Below are 23,354 nucleotides of genomic sequence, written 5' to 3'. Positions count from 1 at the left end.
GTTGGTATAGCGTACTATGAGTTATGGAATTTTAAGAATAGTAGGAAAATAGTTTGCCAATTGTGGAACATTCCAAAAATCGTGGATCGTTTTGAACCTTTTGAAAGTTTAATACATGCGATAGTTATGAAAAATATTTCTACGTATTCTTATTAAGAGTCTCTTTTCTTCTCAGCTTCTACGTTTTATTTTCATAGCGTTAAATCGTTCCCGTCGTATGAAAGTACTTTAACGGTATACTGTATCGATCTTTGTAGACTGCGGAATCTGTCTGCGCGTAATACGATAGCTAATAGCAACTAATTCGATCATCCATAAACCACCATTTATCACAAAAAGAAAAAAATCGTAAAGACCAGGGTGAAACCATGGAAGAAGTAAAGCGACTCGTTTCGAAAACGAAGTTTGTCAGAAAGCCTATTTACGTTCGCGATTCTCACAGTTTCCACCTTAATTACAACCGACGTTGTTCGTCCCTTAATGAGAACAAAGAGCAGGCTGAATATTGAATTTCTGGCCAGGCATTTTTCCCGACTGAACGAAAATCCTCTTACGGCTTTCACGGGCGGGTATCGCGCGCGTAAAGCGCGGACTCTTCATTACGCCATTGTTCGTCGCGTGGTCGTTCGTTGTTTTTCTTTTTTTCACCCCTCTTTTTCCCACGCTTTCATCCCTTTTTCTACCTTTTGTCCTGCCACCCTTTCTTTTCTCCCCTACTATCTCTCTCTCTCTTTTTTCATGACCAAAAAATCGTCGGCCGAGCCTTAACCGCTTTGAAAGTGCGACGAGAATCGCGACCGAAAGTTACCTTACAAAAAATCCTCCAACCTGCGAAGAAAAATATTGTACGCCTATAATCACCTTTCTGTTTTCCTCGTTTTTCACTTCTTCCGTAGTTACATGATTTCTATGTGGCGTTTAAATTTCCGCCGGGATAAATTAAAGAGGGTTTAGAAGAATTTAATCCTCGGTATTTAATCTTAGAAAATTAAGTTAAGATTAGATGGAAGATCAGATTAAATCGTAGAAAGCACTGTAAGTGCCAAAGTTGGAAAATTTTACGCTTTTACTTTATTTGGAAAATGTTCTCCGTAGCAATGAGAATACAGAATGTAGTACAGAATTTAACTGCGATTTACCTTCTTAAATATTTATTAATAATGTTAAAAGATGGTGTCGCTCGTATGTCTATCGTCAGCTGTGTAGAGAAGAATATAAATGCCAATAAACTTTTGCCTATACCACCTACCTGAATGAACGAGACAGTGGATTTTTTTTACAAGTAAGAAATGTCACACAGATTCTTTTTCATAAATTTGAACTACATTAATACGTAAGTTTTCTCTAGTTGAAAAATTTGTTTGTAGTTACAGTTTTTCCTACAGGTTTTTATATCTCGGATTTCAACGTAACATTTGAGCGAAACTTACGTATGTTTTACAGAGAAATCGTTATAATATGCGTTAGTCAATCGAACACTTGATTTTACGAAGGATTCTTTTATAGAAATGCTTAAAACGAATTATTTTAAGAAGGAAGGAACATTTTTGGCGCAAAATTTTAATTCGAAAGATTTATTCGAGCTTTATGTAGATTTCGTAGAAAAATGACCGTAGCGTGTATTAGTTTGCAACTAAAACTGCATATTTTAACCACGGTCACGTAATATTCAAATATTTCGAAATATTCGGACGTTGAAAATCTGTTTGTCCTATTCGTTTTAAAAATACGTGCAACGTTTAAACCAATCAGGAACCCTTAAATATTCCACTGTACGTATTTGTACTAACAATTTCAATCCCTACTGAAAAAAGAATTTATTCGATCTATTTTGGTGCGCAGCTGAATAAAGCAGACTAAAAAACACGTCCAATTTTTATTTTCCATCGTTCCGAAGGGCTGACGATCACGAAACGAACCCCTCGAATCTAAGTTTCGTGTCACAAACCTCCACCTTCGTCTTCAATATCCTTCAAGAACTTTCCTTTCGTTCTCGAAATAATTCTCTCGAAACACCTCCATAAAGAAAATTCCCAGTAAAATCAAGAAGTTAATCGACGAAGGGAACATTATTTCGAAGCGTTACCACGAACACAGTTTCGACGACGCAAGGAAATGAGGAAAGTTACGATCGGACGGGGAGGGTGGTTCGGTTGGAATAAAGTAGGGTGGTCAGAATGGAAAACCGTGTCGTTCGAAAATATTTTCTCGCGGCGTTTTATCGAGTTTCTACCATTCTTTCCGTTCGAATGCGCTCGCCGTGAAAGGCGTCGCCAAAGGTGGATGTTACGCGAGAATCTAGCCTCGGAACGTTCAAAAGTTAAGGGCGGGTCTATATATCGCGTGATACGTTGGAAATCCTATCGTATCGCTAGACTGTCTGCGACCGAAAACTTCCGCACGGCGCAAACTACCCCCTCCTGATCCCTCTTAATTTATTTATACAGGGCGTCCCATAAATTTTTCCGCACAAACTTTCCCGACCCTGTGTTTTACGAGTAAAAATAAAACGAACTGGTCGGATATAAATATTCGTGAATTCTTTATTAAACCATTCGTCCTAATCGCTTCTACGTATAGGTGTACTACTTGTTTCTAGATACGTTTTTAATTTGCTTTTTGCTTATTCTTTAGGATAAAATTTGTGGATTAGTGGCAGAAATTTGGATTTTATTGAAACGGAATAAATTTTGTTTCGGGAATATTATAATAATGATATTGATGATAACAATAATGACGATCTGTTCAGGAGCTGTTAGATTAATAAGCCCTGTATTCTGTATTTTCAAAGACATAAATTTTAAAGAGAATATAATGCGTTTAAGTCGTGCCGCTATGCCAAGCAGCGGTATACTCCTTGGTTTTCTTTCGGAAATATTTGAATATTATGTATCGGTCTTCACCGCTAGTAACAATACTATCCAAGAAAATTGCAACTGTTTAAATCTCAATGTTAACAGAATGCCTTACTATATAAATAAAACTTAACTCATCTATCCACGCTAAACTTGGCGAATTCAATCCACCTAGGCGAGGGAAACAAATGGGACTCGACTTACCTAGCAAAAAGATAAACCGGATAGTCTTGGGATTTAATCCTCCGTCATCTATTACTCCGGCAGATTCAAGGAACAACTAGCCATTTTTCTTGGTAACTTCCAGCGCACCGCTACAAGTAAACAAATAAATTAATCGATTAACGAATGTCCTTCGTATGATGATGTTAAGCGTAGATTTAGACAAAAATTTGGTTGATCGAAGGAAAGGATACCGAAGGTAAATGTGCATTGAAATCGTGAAATTTTCTAATCTGTACACTGTCCAGTCAGAACGTGCATTTGCATTAGATTTTGGCAAAAAGTATCGATAAATACGAAATACGTTCATTTATTAGATAATATAGAATGCTGCTGCTAGTAAAACTTTTAATTTCGTTGCACGTGAATCCGTTTATACCAATTTTAGTGTACAATTAATATGCGCATATATGTATACATTTATTAAAGTAATGCATTCAAGTAATGCATGTAGCACGTATAAATATGAACACGTGCTTCACACGTTACAAATAGATATATATATGCGCTACTTTGCAAATTCTGCAAAGAATATATTAACGTCAACAGTTATTAGGATGTTAAACGATATAAGAACTCTTACACTATAATATTTAATGTTTAAAAAATCTGCGAACCGATCGAAACGAATCTGTTGAAATCGTTCGAAAAACGGTATTCTGTGAAAAGAATTCCATAAAAAATATTCAATTAATCAAATTATTATTAATATATTTATCGTAATTTTTCATCAACGCTGATTCATCGTTACCCAATATTTCCACGTGTCAATCTTTCCTCATAATCCACCATAAAATGAACACGAAAGACAAAAGTCAAGTATCAGTTCGCTGTAAATTCCTCTAAAGCTTCGCCAACCCTCTTCTGTCTTATCATCAACATCAACACACTAAACACCAACCAACCAAACCATTCCCTTTCAGAGATGCTTCCAAACAAGAGACAATCCAAAACGACGAAGAACCTAGAACGATTAATCGTAAGAGGTGGTAACAATGGCGCTATATAACTGGCGATCGTAATCATGGAGCAATTTAATCAGTCGCGAGAGAGGAGTAAATAATAGGCGGCTACGAAAGTTCTTTCGGTTCTCAGATCGTTTATCACGGACAATAGCATTGTCTTTTTCGAGTAAATTACGATTAGACCGTGGATTTGTATACACTTTTGTTGTATAATTGTAGAATAATTGTATAATTTAAATGCGCGGATACGCGCAGACTATACTACGTAAAAATATGTAAAAATATATAAAATTTCCAAAGTACGATATGTAAAAATATGTAAAACCTCCACGGTATAAGTGAAATACACAGAACTATGCCGTAGACCAAGCAATAAAATATACTACTACTATATAAAATTTCTAAAGTACAGTTCTCGTTACAGTATCTGGAGGGTGAGAAATAAATCTCCGCTGAATTTCTACTTGTTTAGGAGGATTGTTCGATAGAATCGAGAATCAACGATTCTTTAGAAGAATGAAAATGTATTAATCACTTGGGAAACATATGAGAAAGAACGGTGGAATTAAACGAACAATACATATATATCCTATATACATAAACACATTACTTACATAGAAAATGAATGGAAATATCGAGAACATTCTTAATGTTTTTAAATGAGCAGAACATTTGCACCGGCAATAAATCGCTTTAGTCTCAATAAACTAAAATAATCACGTTGTATAAATAAATAAATACATTCGGTAGGAATAATAGACGCTGGTGCACGTGTGGATAATTTTCGCTAGTGTAATACCAAGGTACAGCTGTTGATATTTGTAATTATCGTTTAAGAAAGGAGAAAATAAAGGATGGATAAGAGATAAGGATGAAGAGAGGAAGAGATTAGAAGAAGGAAGGCATAGAAGCAGGCTTTTTATCCTCGGAGCGGCACGATGCAAGAGCTTCTCGTTCGCAAATGAGGTACGAGCGTCGAGATAAGGGTGGAAAAGCCGCGGGCCAACAGGGTCGAGCGTACACGCGAATAAAGGGCGATCAAACGCGATAAAAACTCGCCTCGAGAACCGATAAGCCCTAATTGAATGTTCCCTCTCGATTTTAGCCGGCCCGTAAAGCCGCAAACTTTAGGCGTGCCCGAACGATAACCCTGCCAAACCCTGTTCACCTCGACACGCGCCACCGCGACTCCCCTTTTTTCAACCGCAACTCAGTTCAATAAGAGAAGGTTAAGGGATGATCGGTTATAAACTAAAGATTAGGAACTTTCGAGAAGGCAGTGGATCGAGAAGGAAGACTAAAATTAATACGTCGGACGAAATGAATGACTTTTAAATTCCTTTGTACAGTTTCTAATTATGGAATTATTAAGACTGAAGTTAACAAATCAGACAGGACGAATGGATTGTGCAATACATTCTTCTAAAGCTTCCGCGGTTTACGACTTTGGAATTATTAAAACTGTAATTAGCAAATCGGTCAAAACGAATAATTTTTACACTCCTTTAAGGATGCCTTCGGACTATCGCTGTAAGTATATTGTCAATATTTAAAGATCTTCGATTAAAAGTACCAATATATATTACAAATACAATATTTATTGGCGAACTGCAATTTCGTTGAGAATCTTGAAACATTGATAATATTATTTTCCGAAGGTATTCTTCAGCTTCTATAGTTTTTTGTCTTGCAATTATTCAGAATGAAATTTGTCAAATCAGCCAAAATGGCTGGTTTTTACGTTCGTCAAAAGGTACTAGAATTTTTTATTTTTTTTGGAAATTGTTTTTGGAAATGCAGGTGTTTTTTAATAATATTAACGTGTGCTTTTATCGAAACATTTGTAAAAACGAATATTGACTTGTATTAAAAGGGAAACACGAATACTTATTTTCATCGTCGTTTTAATTTTTATATAAGGAAATATGGAAATATTTAGTTGCGTTAAGTAAAACACGTAAAATATAATGCAATCGCGTAAATGCATCTTCAGAAGCACATTACTCGAAACAAGATGACTTTAGATTGCACCAACCACAATGAGAATAATCAGTCTAGAGAAGTTTACGGCTTACGGTTTACACCGTATACAAATTGAGTGATATTCGCTTCATAGCGATAGAATTGCAAAACTTCGCCACGTGTATAAGTAGTATCGAGAAACTGCCTCTGTTCGCTATAATACTAGGAAATTTTTACTTATCGCTTCTTTTACGTACAACTTCATAGAAATTTAAATTTCTGAACTGAACTTTTACCGAATAACAAATAAGTTTTCAAATTGAATAACTTTAAGCCAGCCTGATTTTAATTCCTGTAATATTTGAAAGATATTACTCTACGTAGATGTACACGTATGTTAAAATTTAATGTACTTTTAAAGAGATTGTTAACTTATCGATTTTGAATTTTGCATATCGATGTATCAATTTTCACGAAGCTCGTAAGTTTTCTTGTATAATCGTAAGTCTTTCGATTTATTATCTTTCTATTTTTTCAATTCCTTAGCCAAAAGTTTCATGCTTTTCGCGATTCTTTCCCCATTAGCGTAGTTCCTCGACTTTATAACACTTTCCTTCGCAACATTTATTTTCTCAAACATAAATATTATAATCTTCGTAATCGCTCTGATATTTCCACTCTTTCGATTCCAGAAATATTACGATTCTTTTCCTATTTCCATTTTGCTAGCCACAAATTTCATAATCACGACTCTTTCCATTTCTTCATTTCCTCAATTTCAAAATTCCTTGCCTTTTTATAGCGGCTCAATGACAAACTTTGAAACAGTTTCCCTTTCCAGCTTCGCAACTACTTCGTAATTTTCATAATCTTTCCTACCGTCCTACTTTGTCAATCAGAAACTTTACAATTTTTCCTCGATCAGAAACTTTCCAATTTTTTCTCAATCAGAACTTTCATCATTTTTGCAACACTCTCTATTTTCTCTTCTTTCAATGCCAAATTTCGCGATCTCTACAATCTTATCTTACCTTCTTAATCATAAATTTGTTGATTGCAATTCTTCTCCTTTTTTATCTTCAATATCAATTATAAACTTCACAATTTCTCCAGCTTTTCAATCACCGAAATCACGGCAGTTTCCCCAGCGTATCTTATCCAGCCTATTTTACCCACTTCCTTAATCTCTCTTGACTTTAAAATTACAAAACTGCAAAACCACTACATACCATTCACAAAACTCACCCTACGTACTATTTTACACCCTCTTCAACCTCTAACATCAAGGAGAATCTATAAAAAGAGACGGAAGACAGTCTGACACTCGAGTAGATCCACTCGAAACCACGAATAAGAAAAGATTGAACGTCACAAAAATATTGACAACAGTCAGAAGTAGGGATTATAGGATAATCCATGTGTAAGAATAGACGTCGACCACCAACGTCACGATGTTCCTTTAGAAACATGAAGAATCAGGGCACGGATAAAGAAAGAGGGAGGTAGACACTCGAGTGAGACGCGTATGCACGAATTAAAGAGCAACGTTCATTAGTATCGCGACCGACTGTGAAACGACCGAGCTATTAGACGCTTTTGATAATTAAGAGACCACCTCTAACATCGATAATTGCTGCCATTAGTTCCAGCAACAACAAAGAACGAGATAAATCCATTTAAATATAAAACATCTAAAACTTCATAAGACAACCCTTAACTATAATTGATGCAGCCTTCGCTATTCCAAGCTTTAACTATTGCTTCGCTATAACTTCAAAATAATATTTAATCGTTATTAGCATAGCCTATTTTATTATAAAATTTAACTGTTAATTATTACTCCACAAAATAAAATTTAATTATTACTCGCATAGGCTACACTATTATAAAATTTAACTATATTGGCTGTTACCTCGCAAAACAACCATTAACTATTACTGATACAAGTTTCGTTATTACAAGCTTTGACCATTAACTATTATTTTACAAGATAAACTTCGTCGTTATCAGCTATAAAACGATCAATTTGTAATTTTTTACGAGAACTTTGTGGATTTATAACGCAGTTTGGAAATATCAATTCAATCTGTTCTATTCTATTAAAATATATATATAAGGGTCTTGTCCCTTCCTTACATTAAGTATTCTTTCATATATCTTTCATTTTATTTTCTCTGAAACAAATTTCATACTTTAGCGATTGATAGTTGTAACGTTAATGGATAAAGTAGTTACTATCAACAAAAAAAAGAGTTGACTATGTAAATGCAATAATAAAAATAAAATAATCCACAGCATCTTTCATCGATAAAGGATACATAAATGAAAAGCTTTGATGCAAAAAGAGATTTACGGTCGAGCTAGAAATAGACGAAATCGTTCGGGAAAATCGAGTGAGGTTGCAGAGCGAATGGATAGAATTGAGACCGTGGTAAAACGTTGGAGAAGAAACGTTAGTCGGAAGAGAGAGTCCAATGGAATTTCGCCTTAACTCCGCCTCACCGCTTTTTCTCTCGACATCCGGTCTGTCCTCCAACTCGAAACACTTGATAAGAAAATAGAATTTCTCGGTGTAAATTGATTAAAGCGGGTTTCACGCGGTATAGTAATGTTTTCAAATAGCTCGGATTGTTGTTAACTAATTCGATCTTCGTCTGAATAACTACTATTGATAGAAACGTTATAGCGAGCTTGGTATATACGATACAAGATTTATCTCGCTAGTATTTTGAAATTTCAATTTTACTTAAAAAAAAATCTTCGACTACTTATTAATAATAACAATTTATAGACCATGACATCTCCGAAGCTCATAATCGTAATTAACAAAGCTCTTTAAAATTCGAAATAATTCATTTAAAAAAAGAATATAACGTGTATATAACATGTATCAGAACCCTCAATTATTTACCGGTATTAATAATCTTATTCTTAAAATTTTTATAGAACTCTCAAGATTTCTTAGAATTCTTACAAATTCGAATTGATTAATTTAAAAAGAGAGAAAAACAAAACCCCGAAGAATCTGATAATTTATATAAAAAGATCTTCGATAATTTAATGGCATATAACGATAAGTTACAAACCAACAAAATCCCGCAAACTTCCTAAACTCTCTCGAAACTAAAATAAAACGGAAAAACTGCCACAATGCTAATAACTGAAACCACGCAGTTCAAGATATCGCGAACCGAGTAACCACTAACTATTAAGTTTCGTATTCCTGCGACATCCTCCAGCCATAGGAGCACAGAAACTCTTTCAAATTTTATTTTACGACTACCATCTGAAATTTCAACCGACTTGTAATTTGAATATTCTATTATAAGGATACTCAAACTCGACATTGGAATATTGGCACCTATTCATCTACAAGGAGTTTTCGCTAGGATATATAAGGAGTGTGTGTGTGTGTGTGCGTGCGTGCGTGCATGTGTGTAATTGACGTTAAGAAAGCAGATTAGGTACAAGGTAAACGTAACTGTTATTCGTCTAGCAGAGATTCAGTCGACACGACAAGCAGATAGTTACGAGCTCGTTATCTCGCGCGAGCAGACGCATTTAATTCGAGACACTTGAACTTTTCTCGCGAACACGAGAATTGCCAAGCTCGTTTTTCCAACTGCACGACGAATACTCGCTCCGCTCGGTTGGAAGAAGTGGACGGTACCTCGAAACAGAAAATATGGACGAGACCTTGGCTGATGAACATACATATGTATGCGCAATGCGCATATATGAGGTCTGATTTGCAAGGGAGATGTTGAATTGATTTGGCGAGGAGAAAGTACAAGACCGTCCCTTATTTTACATTCTGAAATTTTAAAGCGAAAAGTGACATTTACTGGAACTGATAATTGTGGAAATTTTTTATTAAAATTACACCCAGTTCTGAGAGCTGTTCTCATTCCGTAATTATGAATGACGATGACTAATATAAAAGAAATATAGATCAAATAGATATTTTTTTTTAAAAACTACTTTTAAAATCCTAGAAATTCTTCCATTAAAAATTCGAAATATCCTAGGCGCTAGATTCCAAAATTCCAAGATTCCAAACCCTAAACTTTCAGCCCTAATTATTATCGGTACCCAGCTAAATCTCCAAAAATCCTGAATCTCAAAACACTCAGCGCTCTAAAAATCCTCTAATAGTTCTACAAATTCCAAATGTCACATTTCAAACATGTTAAATGCTAATAGCTCCACAAATTCCAAAGATTTCAAACTCTGAACTCTCTACCAAAATACCGATCTACATGCAACTAAACCTCCGATCAAAGGTTATCGCACCTTAGTTTACGCTCTTCTAATGCGAATCTACATCCAGCACGAACAATCTGCCTAAACTGTAGCATCCACTCATCACGAACCTGGAGAAACAGAGAGAAAGAAAGAGAGATAGAGATAGAGAAAGAGAGACGAAGACGTTTCAAGTCAGGCTTGATTAAAAGGCATCTCTATAAATCTGCTGGCCGGCAAGCGGAACCGTAAAGGGTCCTTTAAACGACTTATTGGTTCTCGACCTATTTCCTTAAAGGTTTCCGTGACTTTCCGGCTCGTCCCTCTCCTATTATACGCTCGAAAAGCCTTCTCTTCTTTGCAGACCACGCCACATCGAGTCTGGACATCCTCTAATTGACGATCCAGTCCCACAAGGAACGAAAAATTTCAGCCTTTCTACGGGGATCATGCTACCTTCTCGCGTCCCAAGCTTTTCGTTAACGCGACACGTTCCTTTTCTACCCTTTTTCTAACCTCTTCTTAGAGAGTTCTAGATCTCTCCCTCTCTCTCTATCTCTCTTTCTCTCTTTTTCTCAGCGGAAATTCGGTCCAACGTCTCTTTGTGTCCCTCACTCTACCCCAGAGGCTGCAGACTCCCACGCCTCTAGCTGCTCGGGCTATCGATTGCGAGCTGCCAGGGCCACGAAGACCCCTGGCTTGGCTTCGTTGTGCTAACTCGTTACGCGGTGTTACCGCGTGTCCCGATTATACTCTGGCAGAACCGGAACAGACGGTGTGTCTGCACCCACAGTGCGATACGTGTATACGTATACGTAACGAGCATTCACTATCATTCTTTTGAATTCTCTGTATCGATGGTTTTCGACTTTCCTTCGTGGCCATACGAGGTAGATCTTTTTAGTTTGATCGTGGTGATGAGTAGACCTACAGATGTTTACGCAATTTACATTTTTATGAAAATAATTAAAAAATGGAATCTAAATAGAAATTTGCTTCGTTTACTAAATATCATGGTAAGCGATTTACTTTGAATATCTTATATAATATTTTTGCATATTATACGCATTCCGTATTTTTCGGAATTTTTAATTTGTGAGCACAAACATAAGTTCAGAAATATTAAGATACTTTCAGAAAATGAGATAATAACTGTACTACAAAATTTGAAAACGTCGTTATATCGGTAAGAGAATAATATATCCAAATAACGATTCAAATTCAAAGATCATGCAATAGAAAAGGAACTAATAGATAAAGATAATTAGTCTATCTATTCTCCTTGCCATAAACCAACCTCTCGTTTGTTCCTCTGCCATCATCATCGTTTAATTTTTCCTTTCTTCCTTCCATCATCCCCGTAACACCTTATCGTGGCATCTACAGCTCATTTTGTATCTACTTTTTCATGCCAACTTCCTGCTTTCCGCGTACCGCCGCTCGTTATCTCCACCAGCCGCCCAATCCACGCAAACGTTTCCCCTCGTCGCTGGTCGATTCGTCTGTGTCCGCTCGCTTTTTCCCCTCGTACAATATCAAAACATCTTCACGAATACATAACGCATAATCCTGATCGAATAGGTCAGCTCACGAGATATACTGAAACGCAGAGGGACAAAGTTTAATTTTGCAGGTCCGCATAATTGAACAAAGCAGCTTTGAATCGATTAATGTAGAAAAAGAAAGAAAAACGGGAAGGTCTGATAACATATATTAACTATCTATTAAAGATACTAATTTGAAAATCAATAGATTGCTAAAATTTGAATTCAACAGAATTTGTTAAAATTTTCGAACGCTTCGATCGATCAAACGAAGAGACTGACAATATATATAATTAATAATAAAATACGTATAATAATCGGCCTAGTTGCGTTGAACATCCTGTACGATAACAGAAGATGGATAAACGAAATTTCTGCATGCATCGCTGTATTCTCGGTTAGAGACCGCGAACTTTGGAAAGTGCTCTGGAAATCGGTGAATTTCGATATGAATTTCATGTTGTAACAGAATTTGAAACGAAATTGCGAGGAAAATCCGATGTTGCTTCCAGAGTGTTCTCGTGCAAACAGTTTCGATATTTGAATAAATTACTAATGACTGTTCGGAAACGCGTAGAAAGGTTTCGCGAAGTTTGGCTATGCACTGCGAATACACGATTTGTCTATGCAAATTTATATGGAATTATTGACTTGTTATAGGATGCTTACTACAGAAAGTATAATTTCACAGATAAATGTATAATTAATTATACAAATTCCAATAGAGGCATGGAATTTAAACAATTTCCAAAATTATGTATTATTATTAAATACAATGACTAATCTCCTCTAAAAGGATTTAGTACAATTAATGGAATTTATTCTACTTAAATTACTCTACTTCGTATACGTATTATCACTGCAAGTATTTGTGTATACTCTATAGTTATATGTTCGAAGTTACACGACTACGGTCACAGTTACAGCCACCCCTCGATTTAGATACATCTTCCCGATTTACATCGTCTGCACTAAAGACGCAAAAGCCATTTGTTCTGACAATCAAATTCATAATCTCGTGCTCGATTCACTTTATGTTTTTTAAGATACGTTGCATTCTCAAAATATTGTCAAGCGTTGTCTGTTGTTGATAATCGATGAAATAACAATCAATAATGCAATTAATCTAAACCGCCGTTCACTATGTTAATATATGTGTATAAATTATAACGAAGTGTTAAGGTATATGTATACGTATATAACATATGTAAGTAAATATCTATATACATATGTATGTGTATTGACCAGTCAATATCAGTTAATATCAAGTAAACTATTACTTCAGACCCAATTAATATACGAGCGCGAGGGATTACTATATTTATAATATAGAACGTAGGAATGTAGCAACATAGTAATATAAGAGAATTGTATAGTAACATAAACGAATATAAAGCTCCTTACTTGGTACGTTCGATTTCTGACGCTCTCATAACCTCTATTGTGGTACGATCGACTACATCACGGGGGAGCTATTGCTTAGACGCGATTCACTTGGATTATCTCCGGCGTGTTAATTAGTTACGCGCGTTAGAGCTGTGTCGATTGTAGCGCTGGGCTTGCAGCATCAATTCCAATTAAACTGGCCTATCCCCAGAGGATTGCGATTCCTTCGCGTTTACCACCTGACAACAGATGCTCGGACCGATCGCATAGTTGCATCTTGCATCTCGAATAGCCCGAGAATGTTACAGGAAATGGTTACGCCATCTGCGATAAAGGAAATCGAGCGTAGAACGAAATATCGACTCTTATGTAGCTATGGTACAGCTATTTAGTTGAATGTTATTTACTATCTCACATTTGAAATTTGCATAAAGTGTTAATAAAGGAGGTAGAAGATATTCTCGGAAATACGTAACCGATTCTATTAATTCTTATCCTTGCACAATTAAATTACAGATATAATATGAATAGTTAATGAATACTACAAGTACGGTATAATCTGTATATGTATAACAAAAAAAAAAGAAATTAAATTTTAAATTACACTTTTGGCGAACCCCACAAAGTCCTTTTATCCATTACCAATTTATTAATTTCTTTCTTAATTATTTTTCTAAGGAATATTGTAACGTAATGTTTTATATTTTCCCCGCAGTCAATCTTCTATCTTCCGTAAAAAAAAAATAATTTTTAAAAACTTTTATTAATTTCTTAAGGATATCGTACCAAGTTACTACTCAAAGTCTTTTCTTCATCAGTTAACAATTTTCTTGTTTCTTTGAAAATCAATTTCCTGCTGGTTCTTATCAGTTTTTTGTAATATATAATTTATCTTTTGAAAATTCTCTTTTCCTCGGAAGAGATTTTCAAATTTTTCTGAGAAATATCTTGACGTTTCTTATTAATTTCCTGATAACGTTATGATGTAATCTTCTATCCATCAAAATCCACCTCGAGGCACTTTTACACTAAAATTTCTCGTGTATGAGTCCCATCGGTTAAAACATCTTATCAATCATGAAACAAAAAGGGAAGATCAATTCCTTCATCGATCAAATTTTCTTGGAGGAGAAACAGGCAGACGCCTCCACATTCGGCCGACCGATCTTTCCACGTCTTCTTTTTATCGAGTTTAGCTGAATTCGTCTCGATTCAACGTGTTCGTTGAATCGTAAATTCTCGTTCCACGTGGTATACAAGGTGTTTCAGAGTTACAACTCAATCAAGCAACATTATTATATTATTCAGCCAGAACTCGAAACACAAAATATAATCTAATTCAGAATAAATGAAATACGATACGATACAATTAAAGCGAAATCAATTATAACACAATATAAAGTAAAATTGAACGAAATACAATATAGTACAACTAAAATACGATGCAAATGAAAATAAATGAAGTAAAATACAACTGTTACCAATACAACCACTTGATCCTTTAAACGAGTTGTCCTTTAAACAGAAACCTAAGTACGAAGTTTAAACACTTTTTACATGAAACGATACCTCCAAATAAAAGAAATATTATCCGAATGACGAATCAATCGCACCTTCTCCAGTTAATAGATTAATTTCAATTTTTATTGTATTGTATCGTATTTCATTTAACTTTAATACAATATCATGTAAAAATACAAAAAATATGTATCTTCCATTTATTACTTTTTTCTATTACTAATTTACAATCAATCGATCAATATTTCTGAAACACTCTGTACAGTGCAGTGGCACGATCTCGGTAACATGGTCGACGACGACGGCGACGACGACAACGACCACGACGACGACAACGACAACGACAACGACAACGACAACGCGGAGGACGTTGGTGTGTGCTCGCGACGTCGGCGTCGACATCGTCGTTGGCCGTAGCACGGTCGCGAAAGGAGGGATGCCACGACGACCCACATTCCGTCGAATTTAATTTCATGCCTTATCTCTGGTAACCACGGTACAATGCTTCAACTGGGGCGGCTGCGAATCCTTCTATCTTACCCTTGTACGCTCCACATACACCGCCGCACGACAACGCTGGTCTACAACGGTTCACGGCTCTGAATCATACCCCTGTTTCGCGGCCGCAATTTCTACCTGTACTTTTCTCGCCAAATATTCACCTCGTCGTTTCTCATCTCAACTTCTTTTCTTCCTTTCCCTTTTTCTTCTCTTTTTTTTTTTTTTTTTTTTTTTAATAAAGAATGTCCATCAATCTAAAACATAAATATTTATATGCAAAGACCGCAAGTGAAAAATATCATAAAGTCACATTCTCTATCTTTTACAGAAGATTGAATGATTTTTAATACTTTGTAAGCAACTAGGGTCATTTACACTCGAAATGTCACTCGCGTTTTTCACAGCGAACTTTTATTTTTTCAATCAATCAAAATTTAGATTCCTCTTTTCTCACGTGAATAAGGATCTTATCATAAAGCTATCAAAAAATTATTTTTAAATAACCATAGACATAACTTATTATCAAGTCAAAGTTATTATTAATGTATCCAGGTATTAATTAAACAATGAATGGTGAAATACGTTATTTTAATTAATTGAAATAATTAGAGGAGGAGGGTGCTGAAAAATTACAGCATAAATTATCTTCTTTTTTAATATTAGACGTTCGTCAGATTGAATTAAGATAATGGTTTCTTCCAATGTGAATACCGAAATTTACATAAGAAAACAGAAAATATAACGAGTTGACGAGTTAATCTTTTCTTGAATAATTCTTCTTTGATACCGAATATTAATTTATTCCTTTAATATTAGTTTTTAATCAGTTATGAATATTGGAATTTACATAACAAATTGATGAGTTCGCTTTTTGGTTGATTTTTTCGTGAATAAAGCTGAAGAATTCTTAAACATACTAAAAAATAATTATTTTTCGATCCCTAGCTAATTAATAGTAATAGATTCTTTTTCAATAATCCACTAAAATGATTCTTTCTTTTTTATTTTTCTTCTTTTTCTTTGATCTTAGAAATTAATCAATTGACATCAGTTTTTATCAATTAAAAGAGAAAGAGGATTTTCTTTTTTATTTTCAATATTGGAATTTAAATGAGAAAGAAGCTTTCGTTCAATAATCCAGAGTATTAATCAGTTAAAGTAATGAATGTCCATCGAAACGTTCCTTTTCTAATGTAAATTTACGATACTATTTTAAACATCTCTTTGTAATTTTAACAATAACTGTCCATCAATCACTATAAATTTCCATTATTTGATATGGTATTTTGGCTTATCTCTTCTTGAATATTAAAATTTAATTAAAAAGGAAAGAAACGCGATAAATTAATGTGTCGACGTTTTAGATAAATTTTCGCCCCACGATCGTTCAATATTTTTAATGTTTTTATTTGAAAACAGTAACTCCTTCAACCTTTGTGAAAATCACTGATAAATGAAAATTATGTACCAGAAATTAATATTAGAAAAACTGTGAAAAATAACCCTTTTTACACCCTCCATTGGTACTTTATACGCACGTAAACAACGGGTGGCACTTATTTACACATGGGGGACCCCATTCACCCCGTAGCAACCCCCTTTTATTTACATCCTTCCACGTTAGTTAATAGGTGATCACTTAAATACAACTTTTATCTCATTTATTTAAAGATACAAATAACAAAACGCTACATGCTTTTCAGTGATACACAAAATAAAACTCTTTTCGTCCTTTCCCTATTACGAATATGGTTTTTAAACGAAATATTCATTGTAGAATAAATAACCACATATGTGTTTGACAACAAAGCTATACTGTTCAATATTTTTATAAATTTTGTGATACTTCAGCGAAACAGTTTAATATACAGTTCTTTTTCTTATGCTACTGCGACCATTCATTTTCAATACAATCGAAGATTACAGAGAAAAAATATAAGAAGCACAATTTTGTTGATTTCCTTATTTCAATATTATTTAATGATTACAAGAATGTATTTTAACGTAACATGGTTAAAATGGAGAACAACCTATTCGATCCAAAAATATAATCTATTTGAAGAGAACTAAGCTCCATAACTACGTTTAATAAGAAGATAGTTCAGTTACTATGTAAGTGGTTGAAAGGATTAAAATTTCAATATCAGTTTGGAGAAAGTTCACGAAGAATTACTCACACATCGTTAAAAATTATAGAATACGATAAAATAGAAATTATACAAATACGAAGGATATATTTTACAAGCAAATATTGTCACATCCTAGTCAAAGTATATCTAATTATTCAGCAGCTGATCGCTGGAGGCCTGATTGCTTCAGATGATAACTAAAGACTGATTGATAGAAGCCTGATTGCTTCTAAACTTGCTGAGCGTTGATCACCGGAAACTCTATTTGTCGGAAGCCTGATTATTTAAAGAGACGCTAACTACAAGCCGGTTGATCCTACCAAATTCCAGTCTCCTTTGTACAATCTCAAATTGTTAATTCGACAACGAGTCTCGTGTACTTCGTTCTTGTTCGCTTGCAGAACTTGACTACGTACATAAAATTTAGTGAAACTCCAATTTTCTATTCAATTTGATCAAAACCTTCAATTGCCGCACTATACGTCGAAGAAAAATACCATTGTTATAATTTTCATTATTTAATTTTTGACATAAAAAGAATAAATATTACTGGCCAACCAGTACATGAATCTAAAGAGTAAAAAAGAAAGAAAAAAAGAAACTCATTTACTTGGGAACACGTGTATGTCCTCCAGTCGAAACACAGATACGTAAGCGCGATACACATGTAGTACATAGATGGTATTCAAATGCTCGTCGAGGGACAACGAGACGACCAGTTGAACAGAGAGAGAGGAAACGGAACAGTTTACCATGTAGTCGACACCGTGATAGCAACACGGAGTTGTACCACATACAGTATCGTTCGCAATTATTTGAAAATGTAAAAATAATACTAAATATACATACATGTCCATGTACATAGTGTGTAACACTTAACATTTCGCGCTCGATATTTTGATGTATAAGTAACGTTTAATTTTAACACGAATGAAAATAATTTTCTTTTTCTCTTAGTAAATATGGAATATTTTTTATTCTATATAAAAGTGTTCGATTTCTATATTTGCTTGGTACTATTAATCTATATTTACTGTTAAATTTCCGCCTTCAACAAGTACCATCTTTCTTACTAAAACCATATTCACGAAATCACACTGAAAAGAACAAAAATATAAGATATACCTTCGCATCACTCACATTCTAGAAACAAAAAAACTCTCCAATTACAAGTTTTTATCACTCAATAGCCAGCCAGAATAAATACAACAAATTATTTCCAATAATAATAAACCCCCACACACACATCTAAACTTTTAATTTAATTTAATTCTAAATGTACTTCATCCGTCGACTTTGTAACTCTGAAACATCAGAAACAAACAAAAAATTTATCTTTCTCCCTAAAGGGATCAACCCTTCGTATGTCTACCCACCGCATTACTGTTAAAATTAGAACGTCCCATGGTTGGAACAAATACGTCCGGTATTATAAACTATATACATCAGTTATTTGAAAGTAAGTACCCGTATACACAGATGAAAAGTGATACGTATGAGTATACATTAGTTGGAAGCTCGATCGTAGCTATTTCTGCTTGTATACACGCAACGGAACGATCGCTTTATCAGTAAACGGACTCTCCTCGCGGAGGGCCGACAGAAAGCGCGAAAGGGGGACATTTATTTCGGGAAATCGAGCAGTCCGATTATTAACTTCTCGTAATGGGTCGCGGCCCGCCAGGAAATTGAAAAATACGATTACGGAACTAGCTGGTCGCAAACCGATTCTCTTACCGGGCCAAATATCGCTTGCAGGTACCCTTTTGCCAAGCTTTTTCCAAACTTTTCAGGACGTGAAAATCATAGGAATTTACGTTCCATATAACACAGATTATCAACACTGTTATTGTTTATAGAAGGAAATAGTCTGATTTTTATGTGGCGTATGACTTCACCGGATCATGATCGTTGTCGAATCATTTCTAACCCATATATCTTCTGGATTATCTTCGTGTCACTATTTTATTGGATTATTATATTATATATGATATAACGTACATATTATACATGTTATTACACTATATATGAAATAACATAATATGATATTTCAATAAAGTAATGATACGAACATAATCCAAAGATATGCATGTATTTAGCGTATACAAAGTTTGGAATCATCGTGTGTTCCACAGAATTCACAGAATTTAAAAAACAAAACGGCTTAGAATACTGTCATTTCAGAAAATTACTCTTTGATAGAAAATGTTATACGAGTAAAGGATATTGATTTGACTATGCAAAATAAATTTTATTCTTCATCGCTATTGAAATAAATAAGTCGAACTTCAATCATCTCTAATAGAGATTCTACGAATGAAGAAAGGAAGAAAAGTTCTCGTTAGATGAAGAATTCGTGGATTTTAGTTTGTTATCTATTATTCAGAGTTAATGACGTCGTTTCGGCGAACGAAGATTCCTCGAACAAAATACGCGATAGAGGAATTTCTAGGATTTCATAAAAATCTCGCACCTCTTGTTACAAGAATCTGAATCCTTAACGTGATATTGGAACGACAAATATGTATAAAGAAAATAAATGTAGCAGGAAGATTTAAAATCTTAAATGAAAAAATAAACAAGCGGAGAATGTAAACAACTAAACCAAGAATGTAAGCAAACAGAAATGTTGTATAACCTACGTGTACGAATGCATACCACTAAAACAACCAGTCTCTAATTTACGATAGATCTAAATATATTTCTATGTAAATATATTCTCATTGGTGATACATTAGATCATGGAAAACATACTTGCCTCCAAGAAAACATCTTGAAACTTTAGACGTAACCATACATCGTTCTTCCAACTTCCATAACGTAGATCAAGTCACATTCTCAAAATATATTCCTGAAATGCAAATTAATGTTCATATGTCGCTCAAAATTCAAACACATCCGTTATATCTCAAACATACTAAACATACTCGCCACCTAAATCCACCAAGATCCAATCAAGCTCTACATTCCCCTTAATTAACCACCGTAGCGTCGTCGCTCATACACCTAATCACATCCTCCTGAGCTCACACTCGTCACCCGATCGCATCTCCAATGCCACGTGACCATAGTCACCACTCATCATCGACACCTATACCGGAAGTACACTCTCTCGCGCGTTCCCGGAGGTATCAATAAGGAGCAATTAAAATTGGTGCAGACGAGACATACAGTAGCGGACAAAAGTTTAAGACGAAATGGAAGAAATAAATAATTGATTTACTTTCCATAAAAAATATAAATACGGTGTTCTACTTTTGGTATTAACTAATTGTACATTTGTTTGTACACTTAGAAAAAAAATTTCATTTTGATATTTTGCTCAATAGCTAAGTTATAAAAAAGGAACGAAATCTGTATAATATTTCGTCGGTCAAAAGTTTAAGACTATACAAAAAATATTAATTTTTGGTTAAAAAATATACACAATTTTTGTTTAAATTCAATATTTTGTTCAATATCCGTTATTTCTTATCCCTTCGGTACATCTTCTTGGCATAGAATCTATTAATTTTTTATATTAATCTACCGTAATATTATTCCAGGCTGTTTCAATCGTAGAGTAAAGTTCATTTAAATTTTTCGGTTTATAACCTTGTACTGTCTTTTTTATGATGCTTCACAAATTCTCGATTGGGTTAATGTCTGGTGATTGCGACGGCCACGGCAGCACGGTGATATTTTCTTCTTGAAAAAACTGTTTCACAACCCGAGCCGTGTGCTTCGGATCATTATCATTTTGAAAAATAAAATCATCACTCATATTGTTGCGTGCAAAAGGTAACATTGTGTTCTTGAGTATGTCCTTGTATTGAAAACGGTCCATAATTCCATTGATACGACATATCGGACCAGGGCCGCTTCGAGAAAAACACGCCCACACCATAACGTTGCCACCACCATGTTTAAGAGTTTTTAAAACGCACTGTGTTTTCAAACTTTCGCCAATTCGACGTCTAACGTACCGTATCCCGTCAGAACAGACGCGATTGAATTTCGATTCGTCAGAAAACAATACCTTTTGCCAATCTTCACTTGTCCAATGCTTATGAGCTTTAGCAAATGCAAGTCGTCTTTTTCGATTCCTAGAACTCAGCAGTGGTTTCTTTTGGGGTTTTCGTCCTCTTAAGTTAAAGTCTTCTAATCTTCTCCTAACAGTTCTAGCACTAATTTGTGTATCGTTTTCATAGTTTATCTCCGCAGCAATATTATTTGCACTACGAAAACGATCCTTTTCGCTCAATCGATGAATCCGGCGATCCATTTTCGGTGTTGTTTTCCGTGGTCTTCCGTTTTTCGGTTGATCGCAATACATGCCTGTCTTTAAACATTTATACCAAGCTTGTTTACAAGCTGTTTCTGACCTGTTCACTATATTTGCTATTTCGGTGAAGGTTTTACTTTGCTTTCGCAGCCTTACGATTTGTTCCCTTTCGTTTTCAAGTAAATTCTTTGATTTACCCATAGTCTGTTCCTACCTAAATGAATTTTAAGCAATAAAAGGTACACTAAACAATGATTTTGACATTCCAGAATCAAAATGTTCAAAAACTGTACTCGTACTCACGTTTTACACAGATCGTCTTAAACTAATGTCCACTGTTTCCAAGTGCTAGGCGGTAACTAACTGTTGTAACTCCTACATTGTTTGTATTTAACAACTGACTGTCTGAGGTTACGAAGGTCAAACATACAGCTACGTTATTCCAAAGAGACAAACCGAATAGAAGAACAATATGCGTATAAGATGTTTGTAATCCGGTTTACAAATCATCGTCTTAAACTTTTGTCCGCTACTGTACGATATTGTGAAAATTTTACAAAAATTACGTATTATCTGTATATATTATATATTAGATTATGTAATATGAATTTTATCTTTTCCAGAGAAATGGAAAGTATTCTCAAAATTCAAATAATTTGCAAAGTTTCACTCGACAAAAAATATCAGCACGTAAACCAGTTTTGTCAAAACCGATTCTACAATTTCCTGTCTGTACGACTTCGATAACAAAGATTCTTTTTTTAAAATATTCGTAACAAGCATTTTAGAGAACAAACTGAATAATGTATGTAAGTTATAACAATAATATCGCTAGATTATAAATAATAACGAACGTTGAATAATTTTACATTACTCGAGCGTTGAAAAATTTAGTTTTATACAAACGACCTATCGAGGGTTAAAAATCCAAGATATTAATTGAGAGTTAATATACGAAACAATCTCCCACTTGCGTTCCATTGTTTTAATTATGTTAATAAAAATATAAACTTTTATACTTACATATGTATGCAGTCTAGTCAGAAGCTCTTCAATTGTATGCTCAGATTGTATCAAAAATTGAAACTTGTCGAATTGTGTAGCGTCAGCGCTATGAAATCAGAATGGCGCGAGACGTCGCATTCCTCGTCTGCACAGAGCCTTAGGGCGATATAGTTGCGAGAGACAAGATCTAATGGGATCACGGGTAATCTCTGCGACAGGCTTGCCAGCGCACCAAATGGACGAGGCTCGAGGGAGGATAGTGGAACGATAGGAGGCGACCGGTTGCGGCTGCAGCTGCGGCGTCGGTCGCTGCACCTGCAGCTGCAGCTGCGGCGACGAGGAGGCTGCCGGTAGCAGCGTGCAGACGGTGGCTAAAACATAATGCAGAGCACAGGCGACTACTATCAGAGGGCGCCGAGATGCTGTCCAGGAAGGAACGCGAACGCAAACGCGGACGCGTTGAGGATCAACGCTTCTGTCCGGGGAGCGGAGTTGTTGTGCTGTTGTTGTAGCTGCAGTACGGCAACTTCTACCAAGACACCGGGATTATTGGCCAGTCTGGGTGTCTGCGTGCTCGTGCTGGGTTACACGTTGTTGGGCGCGTTCGCGTTCATGGCGCTGGAAGGTGGCCTCAAGTCGGTAGGTCATCGCTTCTTTGGTAACATTATCTTGTCCAAAAGCTCTTTAGAAGTCTGGTATCATAATTGTATAAATTTACTCGCATTAAATAAAGTTTTTATGTTAAGGAGCGTTGTACGTAA

The 23,354-nt window shown here is 35.1% G+C and overlaps 1 protein-coding gene and 1 long non-coding RNA gene across 7 annotated transcripts in view; one reads left to right on the top strand and one right to left on the bottom strand.

Moving 5' to 3' along the window:
- Positions 1-15,728, bottom strand: part of LOC132914346 (uncharacterized) — a 46,652-nt gene extending 30,924 nt beyond the window's left edge. The window contains exons 1-3 of one of the 2 annotated variants that reach the window (XR_009659570.1): positions 13,195-15,728; positions 11,544-11,845; positions 3,060-3,169 (exon numbers count right to left, since the gene is read on the bottom strand). This is a non-coding gene — a long non-coding RNA (uncharacterized LOC132914346). Of the gene's footprint in view, positions 1-2,942; positions 3,170-11,543; positions 11,846-13,194 lie in introns of those variants that run through there. The other variant, XR_009659569.1, reaches the window with a different exon arrangement.
- The window catches only part of LOC132914312 (potassium channel subfamily K member 18-like), a 35,037-nt gene that overhangs the window by 8,299 nt on the left and 3,384 nt on the right, over positions 1-23,354 (top strand). For 2 of the 5 annotated variants that reach the window (XM_060973316.1, XM_060973321.1), the window contains exon 2: positions 22,812-23,232. In XM_060973316.1, coding sequence (XP_060829299.1) covers positions 22,975-23,232 — 258 coding nt within the window. In that variant the 5' untranslated portion in view covers positions 22,812-22,974. Of the gene's footprint in view, positions 1-15,086; positions 15,239-22,811; positions 23,233-23,354 lie in introns of those variants that run through there. The other 3 variants (XM_060973319.1, XM_060973320.1, XM_060973317.1) reach the window with 3 other exon arrangements.

The sequence above is a fragment of the Bombus pascuorum genome, chromosome 14, assembly GCF_905332965.1.
Source record: "Bombus pascuorum chromosome 14, iyBomPasc1.1, whole genome shotgun sequence".
NCBI classification, from domain to species: domain Eukaryota; kingdom Metazoa; phylum Arthropoda; class Insecta; order Hymenoptera; family Apidae; genus Bombus; species Bombus pascuorum.
The sequence above is the reverse complement of the archived record's forward strand: the minus strand, read 5'-3'. Positions and strand labels throughout refer to the sequence as shown.